Source organism: Leptinotarsa decemlineata, unplaced genomic scaffold (assembly GCF_025532065.1).
Source record: "Leptinotarsa decemlineata unplaced genomic scaffold, Ldec_3_MD MMD2_tig00026307_RagTag_RagTag, whole genome shotgun sequence".
NCBI classification, from domain to species: Eukaryota; Metazoa; Arthropoda; class Insecta; order Coleoptera; family Chrysomelidae; genus Leptinotarsa; species Leptinotarsa decemlineata.
The window spans coordinates 754,754-778,462 of record NW_027412681.1 but is presented as its reverse complement, the minus strand read 5'-3'; the positions used below and the strand labels follow the sequence as shown (position 1 = coordinate 778,462).

The 23,709-nt window shown below is 35.0% G+C and overlaps 2 protein-coding genes across 4 annotated transcripts; both read right to left on the bottom strand.

The window, feature by feature from the left end:
* Positions 1–19: 19 nt before the first annotated feature.
* On the bottom strand, positions 20–6,016 carry LOC111516464 (probable cytochrome P450 12a5, mitochondrial). Of its 3 annotated transcripts, none has more exons than XM_074181244.1 (9): positions 5,627–6,016; positions 3,473–3,585; positions 2,996–3,228; positions 2,749–2,917; positions 1,633–1,786; positions 1,317–1,565; positions 660–875; positions 345–500; positions 20–284 (listed from the first exon to the last, which is right to left on the bottom strand). In XM_074181244.1, exons 1-8 carry the CDS (start codon positions 5,999–6,001, stop codon positions 387–389), a joined length of 1,623 nt encoding a protein of 540 aa, XP_074037345.1. In that variant the 5' UTR covers positions 6,002–6,016; the 3' UTR covers positions 20–284; positions 345–386. The 3 variants fall into 3 exon arrangements, with proteins under 3 accessions (XP_074037345.1, XP_074037344.1, XP_023028389.2); XM_023172621.2 differs by adding an exon at positions 4,593–4,686 and having other exon boundaries at positions 22–500; positions 5,627–5,982; XM_074181243.1 differs by having other exon boundaries at positions 21–500.
* A 3,304-nt stretch (positions 6,017–9,320) lies between these two features.
* LOC111514589 (probable cytochrome P450 12a5, mitochondrial) lies at positions 9,321–22,575 on the bottom strand. Its single transcript, XM_074181245.1, has 9 exons — positions 22,184–22,575; positions 16,808–16,901; positions 16,222–16,334; positions 15,744–15,976; positions 15,497–15,665; positions 13,581–13,734; positions 13,265–13,513; positions 10,638–10,853; positions 9,321–10,448 (listed from the first exon to the last, which is right to left on the bottom strand). The coding sequence occupies exons 1-9, from the start codon at positions 22,456–22,458 to the stop codon at positions 10,335–10,337; spliced, it is 1,617 nt and encodes a 538-aa protein (XP_074037346.1). The 5' UTR covers positions 22,459–22,575; the 3' UTR covers positions 9,321–10,334.
* Between the last annotated feature and the right edge of the window lie 1,134 nt (positions 22,576–23,709).

The following is a 23,709-nucleotide window of genomic DNA, read 5'->3' as shown; positions in this document are numbered from 1 at the left end:
AACTACAATAATAAGATTATATATCTTGTAGAAAATATATGAATATCCATTCTTGCATTTTCCTTTATAAATGATATTAATTGTTTTTTGAAGCGTTTCAGAGAAGTTTCATATGTAATTTCTTTTGGTAAATAATTTAATAGTTTGGGAGCTAGATACCGATAGCTTCTCTGTCCTATAGATTTGGAAACCAGTGGTATACAATGGTGTTGCCTTTTTCTCGTTGCATACGGATGGTTTGGAGTGTCATGTTCAGTTTTGTTCTTGTATAGCTGGCATCCTATCTGAAGGATGAATAATTGTCTTATATCTAAAATTTGTGTTTCTTTATATAGCAAAATTACCCCGATTTTATAAACTTCAAAGTAGTACACATTATAAGTTTTTCATTTCGTCACTTCTTTTACAGTAAGTTTCAGTGGATTGCTTATTCCATACAGCAAATGTGAAGCAAACTCCATATCGGGATGTTCCCAGGACAGCTCGAAACTCCTTATGATCTAGAAAAAAAAAAGAAAAAAGTAATATAATTCAATGTGGCCGAACCATTTTGACGTTATAATTGTCCTTCATTTTGAAAAAGAAGTGGCTAATTTTCCGGCTGACGAAACAGAAATATCGTAAAAACATCCATCCACAATAAACTTCTCAGTAATTACCTTAATGAGAGCCAATTCCAGCTCCAAATTGGCAAATCTCATGCCGATACACTTTCTAGGTCCGTATCCGAATGGCAGACTCGCGAATGGATTCACCTTTTTGAAGGAGTATTCGTCATCTGTTTCTCGCAGCCAACGTTCTGGCATAAATTTTTCTGGGTCCTTAAAGTGTTCCGAAGAATTCGACGTGCAAATCGATACCAACGTTACATTAGTCTGAAAAGTAAAGTGAGAATAAGTAAATGTTGGCCAAAAAGTTTACTAGATATTTGGCAACGATAGTGTTAATGAACGCAGTGTTTGAAGTAGGCTTGCGAAATTTCGTTCCGGAGATTTTATCCTCGAAGATGAGCCCCGAAGTGGTCGACATTTACTAATCAAGGATGATAATTTGAGGACCCTGTTGTCGTACTGCAAAGCCGATTTTTTTGATAGCACTTCAATTGGAGCTCTTTTTGAAGTCTCTTCAATATCGTCAGGAACACACAATTCCTCACTATTGTTCTTCATTATGCAAAACATTAACCACCAGCAAGAACTATAAATGTGACTTACTACGCTCGTTTTGCAAACTCACTAACAAACTAAAACCTTACTTTCAACACTCATATCATGAATAGCTGTTTCGCTATTCGATGTTTTTCTGTTGTAACTTACCCCTTTGGGAATCTGGTAACCTCCTAAAACAAGATCTTTCACCGTAGTCCTGAAAGATACAAAAGCGGCAGGAGCAATCCTGGTGGACTCCTTTATTACAGCTCTCAAGTATGATAACTTTTCCAATCTCTCTGCTGTAATGTCGGAGTCTTTCTCAGGAAGAACCTTGAGAATCTCCTCCCGTAGCTTGGCTTGCTTCTCCGGATTCTTGGCTAGGAAGTAGAGTATCGACCCCAAGGTTTTGCCGGTCTGGAAATGAATTTGTTATCAAATTTTCCTTCGCGTCAGTTATTCGAACTCTGTAGTTTTTGCTAACCGTATCCAATCCGGAAATCAGCATGTCTATCACCATGGTGAAGGCTACTTTTTTGTCTCGTTTCCCAAGTCTGTGAAGGATACTGAGCTGGTGCTCTGGTATTGAGTCGTCGATGGGTTCAGCCAAGGCCTCGTCGATGCTTTTTATAATGACGCTGCAGATGAAATACAATTTGCCATTATATTCCAGTCATAGATAGCCATAGAAAAGACATTTAGATTATTGTTCAACTGTGATAACACCGCAGGAATGTGCAAGTAATACTTTATTGTGAGATTTCCACTGAACAGTGTTTTGCTATAGTCGTAGTTGAACTCCTATGTTCTTTTATTCTCTGGGAAAATATTCTCCCCGTTTGGCCAATGTAAAGTTTTGGGCAAGAGACACATGTTCACTTATATAGGTACCCCTGATCTATCCGACAATGAAGTTTTACCTTTGTTTTAATTGAACTTGCTTGGATTATTATTCGGTCTGTAAGCCACTCCAAGCTTACCTTTTTTCCAAACCAGGGATATTATTGGTTGATTCACCAATATATGACAATGTCCTATAACGCTCACTATAGTTTTCATGGACCATGTCTATGGGCAAGCCATGATAGCGTACGTTATAGGACGCAACACGTGTTTCGCTTTACACTAGCTTCTTTAGGTGTGTCTATACTAGTACTATCAAACCGACACGGCTCCGCACGGGTGCAATGCTGATACTAAAACTAAATTCACCCACTGGAAATTTGAAGCCTTTTTTATTGCACAACTAAAATATAAAGCGAATGTACATACAAAATTTCAACCTTTGAAAATATTGTGGCGAGAAGGAACAGTGATGAAAATTTTGTCTTTTCAGAATACCTTTTGTGTTTTTAGGGAAAGAAAGTTTTTGGCTTTCTACTACTCCATCTGATACAAAAAAAATGGATGAGAGAATCTTCCAAAGAAAGGAAGGATTAATCAATTTGAAAATAAGTAACTCTATATAGTAGAAAGCCAAAAACTTTCTTTCCCAAAAAATTAATCACTCCTAAAAATATAACCCTTTCAAACCTTTTGTGTATTTCTGAAACTAGTATTGAAAGTGAATCATTTTTTTTTTAAATTCGAAAGTGAATACCTATTTATAAAATCCAAATTTTTGACGAATTTCTTGTATAACGGCGTACTGAATAACTTCCAAAGCGGTGGCGTTATTTCAATAAGATACAAGTGGTCAAACGTATCTAAAATGGCACTGACTAGTTTCTTCGGATCGGAATCTTGCGGTGTCGTCAAATCCAGACAACCTGTGAAAGAACGAGTCGTTCAAAATAAACCCTGCACCCCAAGGCTCCATTCTGGGGCCATTATGTCTATTCGCTTACCGAAATGCTTATTGAGAGCCATGATACCGACTGATTCCAGAGCCCACTTGTATAGCTCGTTCTCGAAATCGTCCGGCATCTGATGGTTTTCGTTGAGTCTTGAGAAATGCCTCATATTTTCTACTAGCTCATTCGCTACTCCTTCTAGCTTTGACATGTACTGATGGATGACTTTTGACTGCATGAGAATAGGATTGACTATAGATCTGACTTTGAACCAATCTTCGCCTTGTCTAGATGGAATTGAAATTCACGATATCAGTTCACAATTATCTACACTCGAAGACATGTAGATTGAGAAAAAGTTGATTCACAATCTTTGTGAAAAATATTTGAAATAATAGTGTGTTGAAAGCAGAACAGTCCCAAACTCTTTCAGACTTATCAGTTGGAAAAAATTCATCAACATTTTGTATTTCAACAAACACTTGAGACGATCTGGAAGATGTTGTACTGTTTGCTCTTGAAATAACTTACACCGTTAAAATTCCTCCGAAATCTTGAAATATGTCTTTTCTCACCACTCTTCGATAATATACAAAAATTTCTAAAATTTTCCTCACTGGATAGGTCCCTGAATTCCTTAGAACCTGCAATGATATAATTAGTCACTATTCAAATGTAAAATATCAACTACTAGCATTTGTTTTTCCGCTCACATCTGTAATCATGTCTGAACTCACACACAATCTCTAGTTTGACTGAGAGAATTCATAATTTTTTATAATTAGCAGCGTTTATATACACTCCTATGGATTCCTTTACATTGTGTGTTCTTTTGTGTTTTTTCAACACATCACATCTTAACAGTCTACTGCCTCTTTATTTCAGAAACAGTCTGCCTAATGCCCAAAAAGCACAACGATAACAACTCGAACTCAAGTCAAAGTTATGCCACTCGTCTCACATTCAATATTCCTCTTCCTATCACATCAACAGCTCAAATTAAGAACTCGATTCTTTATAATAGAAAAAATATTTCAATCATTCCTCCTTTCAATCAGAAACTTGCTACAAACATGTTAGAAATAGAGTGAAAAAACTTCTGTTAGATAAAGCTTATTAGTATTGAGGAATTTCTTTCGGATGACTTCGCAACTTATAATTGCAACTTATAAAATTTTTTTATCACAGACTTTACCCATAGACTTTTTGTCAAGTGTGCTTGAGCTATATTAATATTCCGTTTTAATTCTTGACCTTTATTTTGATGTTTCAGATTGTTTTATGACAACTTAAACTTTTATGACAATAAAGCATTTCTGACTCTGACAATCTGTTGAAATTTTGAATGGAAACCCCCAAATGGCATTTCCCTTCATGTAATCATTTCAACATTCATCAGATAATCTATTGAAAATTTCTTATTGAGGTAAACTACCAGCACGAACAAAGTGATGTAGCAAATGGACTAAGTGCGACCCTGCTCTTTATCACAGAGCTGAATATGCTCTGATACTCACTTCAATGTGATAATTGAGAAGGTGAAAGTGATCTATTGGAGCCATAGGAGTATTGACAAATATAAAATTTAACAAAGACTACAGATTGGTAGGAAAAATAGAGTAACAACCAGATACTATCTTGATAAACCTACGTTTTCAATGTCCTTAACGTTATAAATATATACAGAGTCTGGTTTCCCAAGTATAGAATTCGAAACAACCACATCCCCATATTGTTTCCTGGATCTGAAACTCGGATAGAAAGTCAATGTCATTTGTTTTATCAACTAATATAATATGGACTGCAGTAGGGATGAAGTACGATGTCTAACAGGCCTTCTTACTGATCACTGTTATTTGAATCATCATATGTAGAGATGGTAAGAGTTCGGCAGAGCCGGCATATGCAGAGATGGTAAGAGTTCGGCAGAGCCGTACTCTTAGAGTACGGCTCTGACCTGAAAAATCACTTATCATACAAACTAATCAGCTTCGTTAAGAAGCTGGGTTTATTTGGCCGAATGTGAATAAGTGTGAGCCACAATAAACCCTTGCAGGTTGCGGTGGAGGGTCAAATAGATCCGCTCACTTTGGACCTAACCTAACCTCACCTAGGTGCTATCTAACCTAACATAACCTAACCCAACCTACTATCATTAATTTAGTGTTTCTGAGTTTTATCATAATACTATTTGTAGTATTTGTACATATTATTTGGAATACGTGTGTAAAATGGAAAGATTCGGTTACACAAGAAATCTATTGACAGTTAAGTAATCAAGTAATTTGACTCACGGATGGATTCTTGATAATGCTTAATCGAAAAATTCCAATGCAAATATTTCAAAATCGATTAAATAACTATCAACACAACTTATTAAGTAATCTATAATAGCAAAAAATATCAAATTCATTCGTCTACTGAAAGCTTTAATAAAATAAAATAATGAATCATTATTGTAGTTACTTTCTTTCTTCCTTTCTTTAATTTTAAAACTCTTTATTATAGTTATAATCGTTGTTCCTTTCTTTGGACGGTTCCCAAATTTTTTGTTGGATGATGGAGAAATAGGAAGATATAGATCCCCACTAAAATTGCAGTAATGTAACCCGAAGTGTTTGAAAATTACTTTTAAAAGTAAATTATTTGGGAGTGTTACAGACACTACTAGAATTTTTGACTTACCGATTCAACATCTTCAAGATGGGAGACTTGTGTAGTTTTCCAACAACAGGCAGTAACCTCAGCAAATTCTCCAGAATAGTCAGCGGCTTTTGGCCGGGAATTTTTTCGTATGGAAGCGCGGAATCCCAACCTGGGGGTTTGGACTCTTTCGTATCCTCGGCCAACGTTTTGTAATAGTACTCCCTCATCGATACAGTGGCTGGCCCTACACCCGACTTCGAAGAAACCTTGCTTGTTCTCAGCAAGGACCGCGAAGCGTATTTTGTGAACATGGCAGTGAAAGTCAGCCGAAAAAACTGGCGAAAGGATTTTTGTGGTGATTGGTATAAAATGCAGACTGTGCGATAAGTGGCTTATAATATATGATAATTTCATTTCGTCTGTTGACGAATGCGTCTTTGAAAGGTTAATAGGTCAAAAATACGCCGTTACAATAACACATTGATAATCAAAACACAAAAGTTTGAGAAACAAAGTTATCAATTTGATAAAAACCACCAAGCAAAATTATTATAAGAACAAAATAGAATACAAAAAACAAGATACCAAACAACTATGGAATATTGTGAAAGAAATCACCGGCACTACACCTAAATCAACAACAATTGGACCAATAAAAAATGATCAGGGAGTACTCCTAACAAACAACAGAGACATAGCCAATGAATTCAGAAATTGGCAAATAAAATAGTCAAAAATAATAACCCCGTTTTTCATCAAAAAATTTTACCAAACTCTTTTGTCTTAAGCCTAACTGATAAAAATGAAGTAAACGCTTTATTCTGCGACCTTAAAAACAAAAAGGCGGTAGGAAAAGACGAAATTAAAGCAGAACTGCTAAAATCAATATCACATTATATATTAGATCATTTAGTTTTTATTATTAATAAATGTATATTACTTGGTGTGTGGCCCGACTCATTCAAAACTGCAGTAGTGACTTTTATCCATAAAAAATGAGATAACACTGAAATCACAAATTATAGACCAATCTCGCTTACCACCCATCTATCAGAAATTTTCAAAAAATTGCTAAAGAAAAGAATAAACTCATTTATAACCAAATACGAATTGATTTCAGATAGACAATTTGGCTTCAAAGAAAAAACCTCAACCGAAGACGCTATTCTTGAACTAACAGAATTGATACACAAATACTTGGAGAAAGGAAAACCTTCTTTATGTCTATTCATAGACCTAACGAAGGCTTTCGATACTGTCGATCATGAACTACTCCTACAAACTTAAGAAAATAATGGTATCAGAGGGAACTGCCAAACGCTTTTTGAAAGCTATCTTCGAAATAGAATGCAAGTTGTGCGAATTGCAGATACAATTAGCAATCAAAAACAAATAGAATGTGGAGTCCCACAAGATACGGTACTGGGTCCTCTGCTTTTCAATTTATATCTAAATGAATTATTCAATTTGGACAGCGTTGGGAAAATAATTGGATACGCAGACGATACTGCGATATTCTATGGGGCAGACACTTGGCTTGATTTGGAAAAGAACGTAGAAACAGATTTCCACTTGCTCAAAAAATGGTTTGACCAAAGGCTCCTGACAGTGAATCTGGAAAAAAATAATTTTCTTCCTTTTAGCTGCAATCTATCCAATGATTGTCCATTTGAAACTCTTGATGTCGGCGAAAAAGGAAAAACAATAAAAATAGATTGCCTGAGAGAAATCAAATACTTGGGCGTCTACATAGATAGAAACTTAAGGTGGGACTCCCATATAAAATATACAATAAAAAAAACTGCAAGCAATGCTTCACAACTTCCGTTCCTTGAAAAATTACTTACCTCACAAAGAACTTCATCAATTATATAGTTCCCTAGTAGAGTGCCATTTGATATATGATATAACAGCATGGGGATCAGCTCTGCGTGTACAGCTCAATCTGTTTGAGGTATTACAAAGAAGGTGCAGTTTTCTTAGGGCATTCACTTTCAGCCAACCTGAATTCTCAAAGGATGAGCTTATGTGGTCGTATTTACGGATTCGATACGAAAATCGAATACAACTATTTTGTATTTTCTGAAGACGCCGAGCATCAGTTTCTAGTAAAGCTGGTCCATCACAGTAGGCCAATCTTGAGAGTATCAGAGACTCACAGAGGCTGAGTTTCAACCTAAATTTTTACTTGCCTCTACAAAGGGGATAGCGTGATTATCGATGTGAATAGATAGAGATTCACTCACCGCACTTCTATTTTTTGGTTCGAAAAGCATGACTTGCGATTTATTTGGATTGAGTTTTAAATTGTGTGCACAGGATATATCAAATAATGATTTAAGATTTCTATCAATGAGTTTTCTGACCTCTTTAGTTTCTTGGAAACTGAAAGAGGTATATAGTTGGGTATCATCGGCGTAGTGGTGAATTTTGCATGTCTGTATGTATTTATGGAAATCACTTATATAGAGGGCAAAAAGAAGCGGTCCCAACACTGAACCTTGTGGTACTCTAAATCTTCTGACCAATGAAATAGATTTTTCACCATCCAGTATGACATTTTGGGTCCGTTCAGATAAATATGTGTCTAAAAGAGATAATGCGCTCCGTGAAAAACAAAAAAACTGAAGTTTTTTACACAAGATAAACGAATCTACTGTGTCAAAAGCCTTGCTGTAATCAAGCAAAATGAGACAAGTGAATTTTTTTCCATCGCATGGCTTGAAAATATCATCAGTGATAAGGGTCAGTGCTGTTGTTGTACTAAATTGTGGGTGAAACCCCGATTGCACGTCAGATATGAGATTTTTCTCCACAGAGTAGTTGGATATTTGATCCTTCATTATCATTCGAAAATCAGACAATTCGGTGGGATCGCTATATTTTGCTAGAGGTGTAACTCTGCAAATATGCAGCTTTTTCACGTCGAATTGCATTACCTAAGTCTGTTAAATCTTTGAAAAGCTTTATTCTTCAGCTTGAGCATCTGTTTGATATTGTAAGTGATCCAGGGAGATGGCGTCTTGGTTGCTCGTATAGTACGGTGAGGAGCATGAATATTGAAGAGATGTATCAAATTGGTATTCCAGAAAAATATCATGTCATCATCATTGTCAATTGTATACAACAGAATAAAGATCATCATTGAAGGAGGTGATATCAAAGTTTCTGAAATCACGATATGTTACATATGATAAATGAAGCTGGTATTCAATGCAGGACTCCATTTTTTTCAGTATGTGTCAAAAATATTTGAATTTCCGATTATAAACTGCTTTAGAGCACGTTTGATTTTTTTTGAAGATTTTTTCAGTTACACAGGAAGTAGGTTGTACTGTTAAGGACAGTGTTCAAACAGAAATATTCGTGTTGAACACTGTAGAAATGTATTATGAAGTTTGAATTCTCAACTGCCCTAGTTCTTACCGCTGCATGAATTATACAGGGTGTTTATTAAACATGCGGAAATAATTTAAGGGACTTTTCCTTGGACTATTATAAGGATATTTTGTCCTTTGATGAATTTCAATAGGACGCCTTTTTTAGAAGATACGAAGCAAAATAGAAATTCGACAATAACAATTCACTACCAAAAATTACATGTAATGTTTCTTAATCTACAAGAACTGTTGAAAATGACTACCACCCGAAAAAAATATTTTTTACATTCGTGGATCGAGTCGATAGTCTTCATAAGGAGATAGTAGGTATATGAGTATAATAATAATAATAGTAACTAATAATAATTTATTGAATCCTTCATGATCACAAGTTGATATAGGATACGTCGACATTATACATACATATAAATCTTCACAAAACGTGAAATACAACGAATAAATACATGAAAGTGTCACACAAACACAAGGAAAAAAAGAAGAAAAAATAAAGTATATTAAATATTTATGCAAAACACTCTCATCGACTTAGATATTCAGCGACATTGTAAAAAGGCCCGTTAATTAGGATTTTTTCAGGGTTTGTTTGAAATTCATTTCTTTATTTTCCCTTTTTATGTAATCGGGAAGATTATTAAATAGCTTTGCTCCTACGTAGGATGGACTGTTCTCATATAAATTAGTTGAATGTATTTCCAACCTAATGAAGTTACCATTTCTTGTTGGATATGTATGAAAATCTGAATGGGGAATGTTCCTCTTAACGAAAATCAAGTAGTTTTCATAAAAGAGCTCTAAAACAACGCATTTTAAATTTATCATTTCAACCTTTTTCTTTAAAAAATTATTTAAATACTTAAAAAAGAGAAATGAAATAATGCATTTATAAAGGACAACGAATCTGTTACTTGTTTGAGACAAACAAAGATGACATATTTGAGAGGCGTGCTGTTCTGTTCACTTATGTTCCGAGACATTCTGTGCACCTAACCTATCTTCCTCTATATAAATAAATATGTCGCTTGTGGAGGTGGTATTGAACTATGATTTATATTTTGCCTTAATTGTTGATTAATAGAGATAATTTTCCTTTTTTAAAGTAGAACATCTAGATACGTATAAATTATTTCAACTTGATATAGGCGCTGTTGCCAATATGTGAATTAGAAAATTATGTGAAATAAAAATTTAAACCCAGCATTTGAAACATCAATTTGAATACTTTTCGAAGTGAATCTGAAAAACTCAGCTTTATTTTGTTCAAACTTGCATTTGCTGTAATAACCCAAATTGAGGAACATTCCCCAATTTCATCAAATTCAAATTGAGAGTAGCACATAATACATTTTTCATCTAGTCACTTCTTTTACAGTAAGTTTCAATGGATTGCTGATTCCGTAAAATAAATGTGAAGCAAACTTCATATCGGGATGTTCCCAGGACAACTCGAAATTCCTCATAACCTAGAAAAAAATATGAGAAATTAATATAATTTGTTGTGGCCAAACTACGTTGACGTTAAACTAATAAATTAACAGGGACCTGGGAAAAATTATAGTTTATTTTGAATTGGAAGTGGCTAACTTTCCGGCTGACGGAAATATCGAAATATCGTGAAAACATCCATTCACAATAAACTTCTCAGTAATTACCTTCGTGAGAACTAACTCCAGCTCCAAATTGGCAAATCTCATGCCGACACAATTTCTGGGCCCGAATCCAAATGGCAGACTTGCGAATGGATTCACCTTTTTGAAGGAGTATTCGTCATCTGTTTCTCGCAGCCAACGTTCTGGCATGAACTTTTCTGGGTCCTTGAAGTGTTCCGAAGAATTTGACGTGCAAATCGATACCGCCGTTACGTGAGTCTAAAAAATAACGTGATAATTCAATAACTTTTCCACCGGTATAACCTTCGCCAATCAGGACCAGACAAAAAGGCCTTCGTCGACTTTATCGAATCCCGAGAATCCAAATTTTATACTTCGAATAAATTCAAAAAGTAGGTATTCACTGATTATTACAGTTAAGAGTGGACTAAACAACGGACAAAACTTTTCAAACAACCGAATATAATCACATGAAATTCTTTATTTACTGGGGTTGATTGAAAGGTTGTTGAAAATATACAGTGTGACCCATTTTTAATGGAAACACCCCCCTAAAATTTGAAGTTGTAAACCGATTTCAATAATTTTTTTTTGAAATGTCAAGTACTGAAAGGTGTACCTTGGGACAAAATTTGAAATGTTTATTAAAGTTTCAGGGCATACTACGATATTTTTTCTTAGTCGAAAATCGGGATTATTTATTAGCGGTTTTTTTATTGGAAAAATCACTACGCCGCTGGATTCAGAGTGCCTCTAAACAGGTGTGACCAAAATTTCATGAAAAAATATTCATTATTAACAAAGTTATGACAACTCAAAAATTCGAAAACTCACACAGCTAACAGTTACAAAAACAGCTAACAGTTACAATTATCTCATGGCTATATCAACAGATATAGCCATGAGATATTTTTTTTATGATTTCAACAATAAAGTACCGCCAGATGAAAAAAAAACAGCGTAAATATTTTTAATGAAAATAACGGAATTACATTCAAGTTTTCACGTAAATTAACTAAAACTAAGACCTAATATTTCAATTTAAATCTTAGTTGCCATGGAAATGATATTACAGTTTGACACTTGTGAAAGATTAAATAGTACTATTGTCAACAATATTCACCTTACAGTACCATACTGGTACTAATTCAGTTAAGATTCAGGCATATGAAATCTATTTAAATAGAATTTAAAAAAAAAATGAAAAAGCCACTACATGTAATAGTTTATGGGCTTGATATTATATTATTGTTTTATTTGATTAACCTGTTTTATTTACAATGCCAAACTTTATAACATTACAATAATTTACCCTTCATATGCGAATTATGTTTCACTCCCACCTTGAAAATTCATTATTGCATGAACTGTTACATGAACTGTTTCTATCTTGTTATTGGAATCGACCATAGCAATTACTTTATTTTGATTTCAGTAGAAAATTAGAATATTTATATGTAACAATTTAAAAGTAAACAATGGTTGAGCTAATAAGAGATTGAATATGAGATTGAAACCTTTGGTGAACCTAGAGATCAATTACCCTAACACCAAACTGATTTTAATTGAAGGGGTTATATTTTTAGGAGTAATTAATTTTTGGGAAAGAAAGTTTTTGACTTTCTACTACTTCATCTTGATACAAAAAAAGAATGAGGGAATCTTCCAAAGAAAGAAAGGAAGTAATCAATTTTCAAATTGAATAAGAAAGGAATGAAGTAATCAATTTTCAAATTGATTACTTCCTTCCTTCCTTTGGAAGGTTCCCTCATCATTTTTTTGTATCAAGATGGAGTAGTAGAAAGCCAAAAACTTTCTTTCCCAAAAATCAAACTGATATTTTTTGTACTCGACGCGTGTTTTGCTAACAAGGTTAGCATCTTCGTCTATCAATTGATACTGTAATAATTTTCTTCTCCTGAAGATGCTAACCTTGTTAGCGAAACGCGCGCCGAGTGCAAAAAATATCAGTTTGGTGTTAGGGTAATTGATCTCTAGGAAAAGGTTCAATGGTTGCGTTCAAGTTTCCCGCTTATTTGTTTAGTTCCGATTCTAAGTTATAGAGGGAGCTGAAAATCGTGCCAACTGACAGCATTGTCGTCAACTACGCATGCTTATAATTTGACAAATTATTGCTGCGACCTCTACAGGTGGGAACAACGAACTTCAAAAGCATCTTCGACCAATACCATTGCCGTGAAGCGTCTATAGAGTGAGTGGTTTGTGGGTATTTGGCCGATAAACGCACTCCAGTGCGAACACGCGCCGTAATCACCAGATTTGGCACCGTGCGACTTTTTTTGTTTCCGAAGATAACATTTGCTTTGAAAGGGACCCGATTTGAGTCGATGGAAGCGGCAGAGCAAAATACGGCAGAGCTCCTAAAGACCCTCACCAAAGAAGACTTCCAGCACTGTTTTGATCAATGGAAAAAACGTATGGAAAGGTGTGTGGCGAGAGAAGGGGAGTATATTGAAAGGGAGCATTCGAATGTAGAACGATTTTTATAATGAAACCCTTTGTCGTAACCAGTCTCGTTATTCAATAGCCGGATCTCATATGCTCATCTGTGATTGGCCTAGAGGTAATGAGTTATGAATCTGGTGAACTCTGATTGGTTCGATATAAAGACACTTTTCGCTAGTTGTTATTTTTCTGTTGAAACTCACCCCTTTAGGAATCTGGTAACCTCCTAGAACAAGATCTTTCACCGTGGTCCTGAAGGATCCAATAATAACAGGAGCAATCCTGTTGGACTCCTTTATTACGGCTTTCAAGTAGGGTAACTTTTCCAATCTCTCTGCTGTAATATTGGAGTCTTTCTCAGGAACTACTTTAAAAATCTCCTCCCGCAGCTTGGCTTGCTTCTCCGGATTCTTTGCTAGGAAGTAGAGTATCGCCCCCAAGATTTTGCCGGTCTGAAAATGAAGTTGTTATCAAATTTTCTTTCGCGTCAGTTATTCGAATTCTGTAGTTTTCGCTAACCGTGTCCACTCCAGAAATCAGCATGTCTATCACCATGGTGAAGGCCACTTTTTTGTCTCGTTTCCCAAGTCTGTGAAGGATACTCAGCTCGTGTTCGGGCACTGACTCGTCGATGGGTTCGGTCAAGGCCTCGTCGATGCTCTTTATAATGACGCTAGACATTAATAGTTATTTATGTATCAAGGGCGTAAAATAGGCTTTTATGGACAGCAGCGTGTAAGTAATATCATATATATATATATATATATATATATATATATATATATATATATATATATATATATATATCGTTCAATTTCGATTAAATTGGTACACTCGACCACCCTGTAGATTTCTATGGGTTGAACAAAGCCTGCAAAAACGGTAACTAATCTTTTATTAAGTTTTTTACAAACTGTAGGTTTTCGGCTAAAATGAATAATCTGAAAGTGTCGAGTTTGTACATTCTATGCAGTTCTTGCTCAGCAATTAAACTGGAAATATTGTGCTTTAACATGGAACGCCATCACTTACCATTGGCTGAGATGAATAGAGCTGTAGGGCTTCTTCAAGGTGGCATGCGACAAAATGATGTAGCTCTTCGTTTGGGGGTCTCCCAAAGTGTTATCAGTCGATTGTGGCGGCGTTTCCGTGAAACTGGCAGTCCAGTCGAACAACATCCAGGGCGAGGACGTGCTACCACTGCAGTTCAAGACTGATTTTTTGTCTTAACCGCAGGAAGACAACCGACAATCACAGCACCTGGGTTGGTTAACGTGTTGCAGCAGACGCACCAGGTAACCATTGGTCGTGATACTGTCAGAAATCGACTGCATGAAGCAGATCTCCACAACAGAAGGCCACTTAGATGTCCACCTGTCCACCTTTGTCGAGAGGCAATCGCGGTAGAAGATTAGAGTGGTGTCAAGAACATCAAAACTGGAATGCAAATGATTGGGCCACAGTTTTGTTCACAGACGAATCCAGATTTGGATTTCATCCAGATTCTCGTCGAGTAAGATTGTAGAGACGACCTGGAAATAATGAACGTTTGAGACACGTCCAGGAAGTCCACACATACAGAGGTAGTACAGTAATGCTATGGGGCGGAATCATGATCGGCTGCAGAACCGATCTCGTTTTTCCAAATCGCTCCCTCACAGCTCGACAGTACCTCGACACCATTCTTCTACCTATCGTCCGTCCGTTTGCTGGTGCTGTTGGTGAAAACTTCCACCTAATGCACGATAATGCTCGTCCATATGTCGCACGTCTAGTGACTGACTGGCTCACCAACGAAGGAGTTGATGTATTGCCATGGCCAGCACAATCACCGGACCTAAATCCCATCGAGCATATGTGGGACATGCTTCAACGAAGAATTACTCCGCATATGGGGAACATTCACACAACGTTTCAATTGAGAGAGCTTTTAATCGCTGAATGGGCAAATGTACCTCAACAAGACATTGACAATCTCATTTTGTCGATGCACGATAGATGTAGGGCCGTAATAAACCAGCGTGGAGGCCATACTTTCTACTGATTCCAATTTTTTTTGTTTTATGATTTTTTTTTCGGGGTGCCAAAGATATATATATATATATATATATATATATATATATATATATATATATATATATATATATATATATATATATAGAATGAATGAATAAATGATTGATGCAACTAATTTTCCTTTATTTTCAGTATTTTAATATTAAATTTCACAAAAAGGATCTGAAGCTTTATATCTTCTCTTAATTATCTGCGAGCGGTTTCGACATTAGTTGCATCATTCAGAGAGATCATCGGTCAGAAATATACCTGAAATACCTGAGTTAAGATCTTTGTTTCTTTGAAACTAGTATGGAAAGTAAATAAATCATATTTTTCGAAATTCAGTCAATTGGAGCTGGCAGGTACTCATTTATTACCTATTTACAAAATCCAAATTTTTGACGAATTTCTTGTACAACGGCGTGCTGATGAATTTCCAAAGCGGTGGCGCTATTTCGAAGAGATAAAAGTGGAGAAACATATTCAAAATTGCAGTGACTAGTTTCTTCGAATCAGAATCTTGCGGGGCCGTCAAATCCAGACAACCTGTAAAGGAACGAGTCGCTCAAAACAAACCCCACACCCCAAGGCTCCATTCTGGGCCCGATATGTTTTTTCGCTTACCGAAATGTTTATTGAGAGCCATGATACCGACCGATTCCAGAGCCCACTTGTACAACTCGTTCACGAAATCGTCCGGCATCTGATGGTTTTCGTTGAGCCTCGAGAAATGCCTCATATTCTCTACTAGCTCCCCTGCTACTCCATCAAGCTTTGTCACGTACGGATTGATGGCTTTTGGCTGCATGAGAATAGGATTGACAACTGATCTGATTTTGAACCAATCTTCGCCTTGCCTAGACGGGATTGAAACAGTGAGATTTACTTTATCAGTTCACAATTATCTGCACAAGTAAATCAAAATAAGGTTCATGCACAATAATGGTTTGAAAATATTTAAAATAGTAGTGTATTGGAAGCAGAACGGACCCAAACTCTCACAGAACAGTCAGTTGAAAAAAAATCATCAACATTTTGTATATCGACAAACATTTGAGCTGATCTGGAAGATATTGTACTGTTTGTTTTTGGAATGACTTACACCGTTAAAACTCCTCCGACGTCTTGAAATATCTCTTTTCTCAGAACTGTTCGATAATACACAAAAATATCTAAAACTGTTCTCACTGGATAGGGCCCTGAATTCCTTAGAAGCTGCAATGATAATTAATCACTATTAATATGTCGTAATATGTCACTTACTAGTATTTGTTTTTCCGCTCACATCTGTAATCATGTCTGAACTTACACACAATCTCTAGTTTGTCTGAGATAATTCATCATTTATTATACTTAGCAGCGTTTATGTACACTCCCATGGATTCCTTTACATTTTCTGTTCTCAATTTGTTGAAAATTTGAATGGAATTTCCCAAACGGTATTTCTCTCTTCTTCAATATCAAAAGAAAACTGTCAGCACAAACACATTATTGTAGCAAATGGGCTGATCTGATTTGGGTATATAAATTGAGCTGAATATGCTCTGATAATCGCTTCAATGTGTTGATTGGGAAGGTGAAAGTGATCTAGAGGGGCCATGGGAGTATTGACAAATTTAAAATTCAACAAAGACTACAGATTGGTAGGAAAAATAGAGTAACAACCAGATATTATCTGATTAACCTACGTTTTCAATGTCCTTGATGTTATAAATATATACAGAGTCTGGCTTCCCAAGAATATTTTTCCAAACCACCACATCCCCATATTGTTCCCTGGATCTGAAAATCGAAAGGAAAATCAAAATAATTTGCCTTATCATCTAATATAGAAAATATTGACAAAAATTGACATGCGATTTCTGAGTAATTCAGATATTTTTCAGCTGAATAACATTATTAATGTAGTGATGCTGAGTTTCATAACAATACTATTTTTATCACTCTGTATACTTATAGAAATTGGAAATATTAAGTTACACAGGGAATTTATTGACAGTTTTTAAATATCATGTAGTTGTATTATTTTTACACACCAATTCTAATCTAAACTAAGCTAATCAAATTTCACATTTTTTTTCCAAAGGAACATGGAACAAAATATTACAAGTTATATCATGTACTAGTCACATATTTTTATGATCAACTAGCTGACCCGGCGAGCTTGGTATAGTCGAAGTAAACGATATTGTGCACTCTTAAAGTTGTCGGCACTCCCAAAGGTCTAAAAAACAATACATAGAAATGAACCGGCAGCGAACTAGTCCACGTGGACTGTAGAATTGGCAGTTCGTATTGGAAAATTTTTACTAACAAAGTAAAATGCGGCCTTAGCTATCGTCGTCGTTTTCAGTTCAGGAACTGATCCCGATTTGAGTGTTGAAATTCGATATTGGTGCAGTTATAATTACTTAAAATTTTTGTTATCTGTTTAAAATGTGGCGTCCTTGGACAGTTACTAATAGTAATAACGAGTATTATAACAACGCAGACTTTCCAGTGTAGAGATTCCAATAGCAATGGTGAACAATGCGAGAAAGAGGTAACAGTGAATTGGACTCGGATGCATTTGAATATTGAAACACAGAGAGTATGTTTCAATGTAAATAAGAATCTACTTCTCAAGTTTGGTTTCGAGGGAAACGAATTATTACAAGCAAAATCAGATTTGGCCGAAATTCCTTTCTCAACTGTACGTAAAACAGCCAAAAACAAACCTTATGAAAAACAATATACGACTGTTACAAAAGCAATGAGATTCCTGCAATTGAAAACATATGGAAGAAATTGAATACTTTCAGCCATAACGTGAGCTGCTTTGACAAAACTCTTCAGAATTGGATGAAGAAACTAGGATTTAGATTTAAAATAATAATCAAACGTCAAGCAGTTATGGAAAGCAGAAGAATAGTGGAATTGCGTAACAAATACTTAGAACAAATAACTAAATATAGACAAGAACAACGGCAAATTTTCTATTTGGACGAAACTCGGTATGACACTCACGACACAGTTACGAAAGGGTGGACTGATGGTTCAAGAATATGTACGCCTAACATGCCTGCAAACACAGGATTGCGACTAATCACTTTGCATTGTGGAGGAAGGAGAAGACTGCAATGTTGATTATCTTAAGAACATGGAAGCTAATATTTTCGTGTAATGGTTTGAAAACACATTGATCCCAAATTTGGATGCAAATAGTGTAATAGTTCTTGATAACGCTTCCTATCATTCGCGACAGCTCAATTCGACGAAAGATGAGATACAAAGTTTTTTAATGGATAAACATTTGTATTTTGAAGATTACTATACCAAAAATCAACTACTTGAAAATTTACAGACAAAAATATTTGAAAAAGTGTATGCCCTTGAGAGTATTGCTGAAAAGCATCTACTCACCATACTGAGACTTCTCCCCTATTTTTGTGTTTTCAATCCCATCGAGTTGATTTGGGGAGAATTGAAACAAAGCATAAGGCGTAAAAATAATTTTCCAAAATTTGATAAGAAGGTAATAGAGCTAATCAAAGAATAATTATCTGATAGTACTGAAGAAGACTGGCAGAAAGGGATTAAAAAAGTAATTTTAGTTGAAAAAGACTATATGGAGATTAAACACTTCCATATTAGTGGTGGAAATAAAATCAGTATTATTTTAAATGACGACAGTGATAGTGAAACAGAGAATATGGAAGAGGAATTATCAGAAGCTCCACAAACTAAGTTTGTGGAGATCAAATCGTGGAGGGTAGTTTATAAAATTACTATGGATCTTCATCAAGTAACGACCGAATCAATCAGTCAATTAATTGAACAATTATGTAAGAGTTATATCTATAATAGCAAAAAGTAACAAAGTTTCCATAAACAATATGTGTTTATGAGAAGATCGTAGATATGACATAAAAATAAAAATATTATTGTTACCCTATCATCCAATCGAATGTAAACGTTGAAACGTTGTTTTTGGATTTTGCTTCCTTTCAAGACAGTGGCGGCTCGTCAGAGGAGGTAAGGGAGACTTAGCCTCCCCATAAAATTTGAGGCTATTTATCGCAATAAATTGAAAGATATTGACAAATAATTATGATTATTATTTTCTTAAAATGCTTGGATATCATTACTTTACCATTAATTTCTAATATAAATACAAAATATGCCCGAAAAAACACTACCACTCACTACGTAGTACATACCACACTGTATCCTGCATCAACAAAACTCAAACGCACCGCCCATGAACGAATTACGAATAAACCATCAACCCGAAATAATAAATGCCATACGTTGCAAGGGAGCCAAGTCTCCGACCGCTTTAAAAAATACAGGCTCCACAAGACTGATCCAACCAACGACATACGTCCCGATTTGTAATTTCAGTTGCAGAAATTATAGCGTCAGAGGAGGCTTGCCTCCAGTTGGTCTCCGTTAGTGTACGAATGCGTTTGTTTTTTATTTAATTATTCGGACGGGATACCGTGGCGGACCGGGACTAAAAAATCTTGATAATATTTGTTATTTGTGTATAAAACAGACAGTATTATATTATACCAGTGCTTTTTGGTAATATTTCAAAGTGTTTTCTAAGTTGGTACGATAAATGCGATTGGTTAACCGGCTCCATTAAACGAGAAAAACGTTTTTGTTGGCCCTGTGTTTTATTTTCCGTACACACCTTATACCAAACATGATCTAAAATATGATACTCCGATTTAAAAAATTTACCTCGTTCTACAGAAAGACATTTTAAATCTAATGAGCATATATTTTCGTCGTGTAAATTAAAATTATTTAGCAAACAAAATGTTGCAACAGCTTTAGATACAGCTCAAAAGGAGGCCATAATTTCTTTTAATAATCAGGTTAGAGAAAATCGATCGAATTTAAAAAGACTTATTGATATTACGATTTATTTGGGTTCCCAAGAATTAGCTATTCGTGGACACGATGAAACCGAAGATTCGATTAATCGCGGCAATTACAAGGAACCTTTAATGTTATGGGTCAAATATGATTCACAATTTGGCACTTTTTTAAACGGTAGCGTTTTTTCGGGCCCCTCAAAAACCATCCAAAATGAGCTTATTATAGACAGTGTGGCATATATTATTAAGGAAAATATAAGCAAGGAGATTGAAAGTGATTCTTTTTTTGCATGGGAAATTGATGAAACTACCGATATTACCTGTACATCACAACTTTCAATCGTTTTTAGATATGTCAAAGATGGTAATGTGGTAGAACGTTTTATGGGTTTTCATGATGTTTCATCTGGGCGCACAGCTGACGATTTGTTCAGCACTTTTTACGCACTGTCATGCCCAGGCCCTAACTTTAGTATTGAGCAAAGCGTGCAACAACATAAAATTGTTCGCGCCTCCAGCGGGCTTTTCTGTGTGTATATGACTTAAGCCTCCCCTGTTCTTCAATGCACGAGCCGTCACTGTTTCAAGATTATATGAATCTTTATCGCTGAATACGGTTCGATCACACTAATTTATCGGAATCTCATGTAGCAAATAACATCTTGAATCAATTTGTTTTTTAATAAATCAAAACTGTTTGTCAGAGGAAAAGTTCAGTTCGTTGGAATATAATTCAATTTTGTACTGTATTTTTTTTTCAATTTTTTTGCTTAATTGGATTTCGAATCAGACCTATAATTATTCATATCCATTTTGTTGCCATGTCTGGATTCAAAAAGGTCTATTTTAAATGAAAGTCACTTGGACAACACTCTTACAAATATCAGTGCAAAAATTTTCAACTTCTTACACCTGATATGTATAATACATACATTTATAAAATAAATAATATTAACCTGATGAAAACCATCTTCAAAAAGTATGTTTTTGATACCAATAGAGACATTGTTCGTGATATACTCCCAAATAAATAATCCCCGTTAGTACTTGAAAATAGAATATATCTGTTATCATTGTTCGTCCATATTAATTTACTGTATTTTCATATAGATATGTAACATATATTTCATTTTAAAAATCAATCATTCATTTTTTGTCCTTTAGTCTTAGCTTACTTCCAATTCTGAAAGAAAGTAAAAGAATTCCTTGTACGTGATTGGCACGTAGTTTTATATAAGCAAGTTATTGAAATCAACACGAATTGGCTATCAATGTTCATTACGTAGAATTATATATTTACATTCACTCAATATTCATGTAATTATATTTGTATCTGTTCATATCGTTCTGTCCATATCCCTACTCTGCTCTTGTTTCCAAGCATTATTTTACAGCTTGTATCTGTTCATTTAATGTGCCATTCCAGCATACACATTTGTTACATTTACGTAAATATGACATAAATTTAATGGAACATGTTTATGTAATACATTTATGTAAATACTTCGTTACATTTCTAAGATTTTTTACCCCATATTTACATAAATAATTTATGTGAATATGTCGAAGCTAATACGTAAAAACTTACGTCAATATGGTTAATTTGAAGGATGCCTTTTCCAGTTAATGATTTCAAGTTTTTCTGCGAGCGAGTGTTGCCAATAAGATGTTCAAATCTTGGGTAATAAAGCATATTTACAATTGATTTGATTTGATTCGTAGTGTACTACTGAAGTACTAGTCAAATCCTGTCATTTGATCCCCATATTGAGGTAGTTGTGAAAAATTATGTAATCCGCCATTTTGTAGCTGCAGCCATCTTGGCTTCACAATGATACAGAATTCATCAAATTGTATTGTCATCAAAACTAAATTTGTGTACCAAATATCAGATCAAATTTTAATTGAAAATTCCAGGAACTTCCTGAGTATGTGAGTATGAATAATTATTTGAGTTTATTCCCGAAACAAAACGTTTTGTTTCGGTTATCTTGAAAGAAACATCTACAAAAAGTGAAAAATTTGGTATAAATACAGAGATAATACTGAGCCTCGAAGATTACAATTTATACAGGTAATTCTCTACAACTCTCCATAGAAACAATAAACCTACTTACGAAAAAAACCTTGTATATAGCCCCCATTCTCATGAGGTATCCAAAATTTACTTTCAAAAGTAAATAATTTTCGACTCACTGATTCAACATCTTTAAAATGGGAGACTTGGGTAGTTCTCCAACAACTGGCAGCAACCTCCGCAAATTCTCCACAATAGGCAGCGGCTTGGGGCCGGGAATTTTTTCATATGGAAGCGCAGAATCCCAACCTGGTGGTTTGGACTCGTTCGTATCCTCGGCCAACGTTTTATAATAGTCGTCCCTCTTCGATACAGCGTCCGGCCCTGCGCCCGGCTTCGAAGAAACTTTCCTTGTCCTCAGCAAGAAGGATCGCGAAGCGTACTTCGTGAACATGGCAGTAAAAGTGAGACAAAGGAACTGGCTATTCGATTTTTGTGGTGTTTGGAGTAAAATGCTGACTGCGCGACATGTGGCTTATGAGATATGATAATTTTATTCAATCCGTCGACTAATGTGATCTTGAAAATTGGTAATAGGTCAGAAATACGTTGTAGCAATAACAAATTAGAAATGATAACATATTTCTAAGCTTCTCTTTAGATCACGGAAGAGAAGAGAATAAATATTGAATTATATAATGACTGGTGCTTTCTAGTTCGTAGATTTGGAAAAATATCACCAGATTTCAGAAATTCTGCTTATTGAACAAAAAATGAATGGGTAATTGTGACCAAAACTATATAAATACAAAGTTTAAAACAGAAAATATATTGAAATGAATATTCATTCTTACACAATAAATAAAAAAAATGAACAGGGCTCTCTTATAAATAAATAATTGAGCAAAAACAAACAAAAAATTAATGGCCAAGATAATAAATGAAAAAAAAAATAAACAGAACTCTCTTGTAAATGAATATTTGAACAAAAACAAAGAGAAAATTAGTGGCCAAGTATATTTTGATCATCAACTACCTACTACTATTATTTTGATTCATACATTTTATGATCACATTTCCTTAGAAATGTCATCATAAAATGTATGTATGTTCAAAGTTGTAACAGTATTTCTCATTGTTCAATATAACTCTTTTAGAGTGAAGAATTGCACTGAGGGTATCAGAATTCAGTCGATTTCTGATTTTTGTTTTATTCACAATATTCATATTCACATTACCACACTGCTGTGTGGTAATGTGAATATGAAAGCAATTAATTCCATTAAATTGGGATACGCTTGTGACCCATCACCATTACTCACTTTATTTACATCCTGCCAAAATTTCAGCATATCGACTGCTTTACATTTTGATAAATTATCAGTGTATCTTAATATAATCTCCTTTCACGATCTAATGCATTTATATCAACAATAAACCTTTTCAAAATATTTGACGTGATTGGTGGTCCAAGTGTAATAATTTTAGCTATACTGGATTAAAAGGAAAACGTTTCATGATTTGGCTAATTAATTCCAAATAAAACTCCAGACATCCAGCAAAAGATGCTAAAATGGCAACAGCGCAATGCAATGTTACGTCGTTAACAGGTAATAACACTTCGGCCAATAGCAACGCATCAACTGTCAACTGTCATCAACTGTCAACTGTCATCAACTGTCAACTACAAACTGCCTTATAAAGT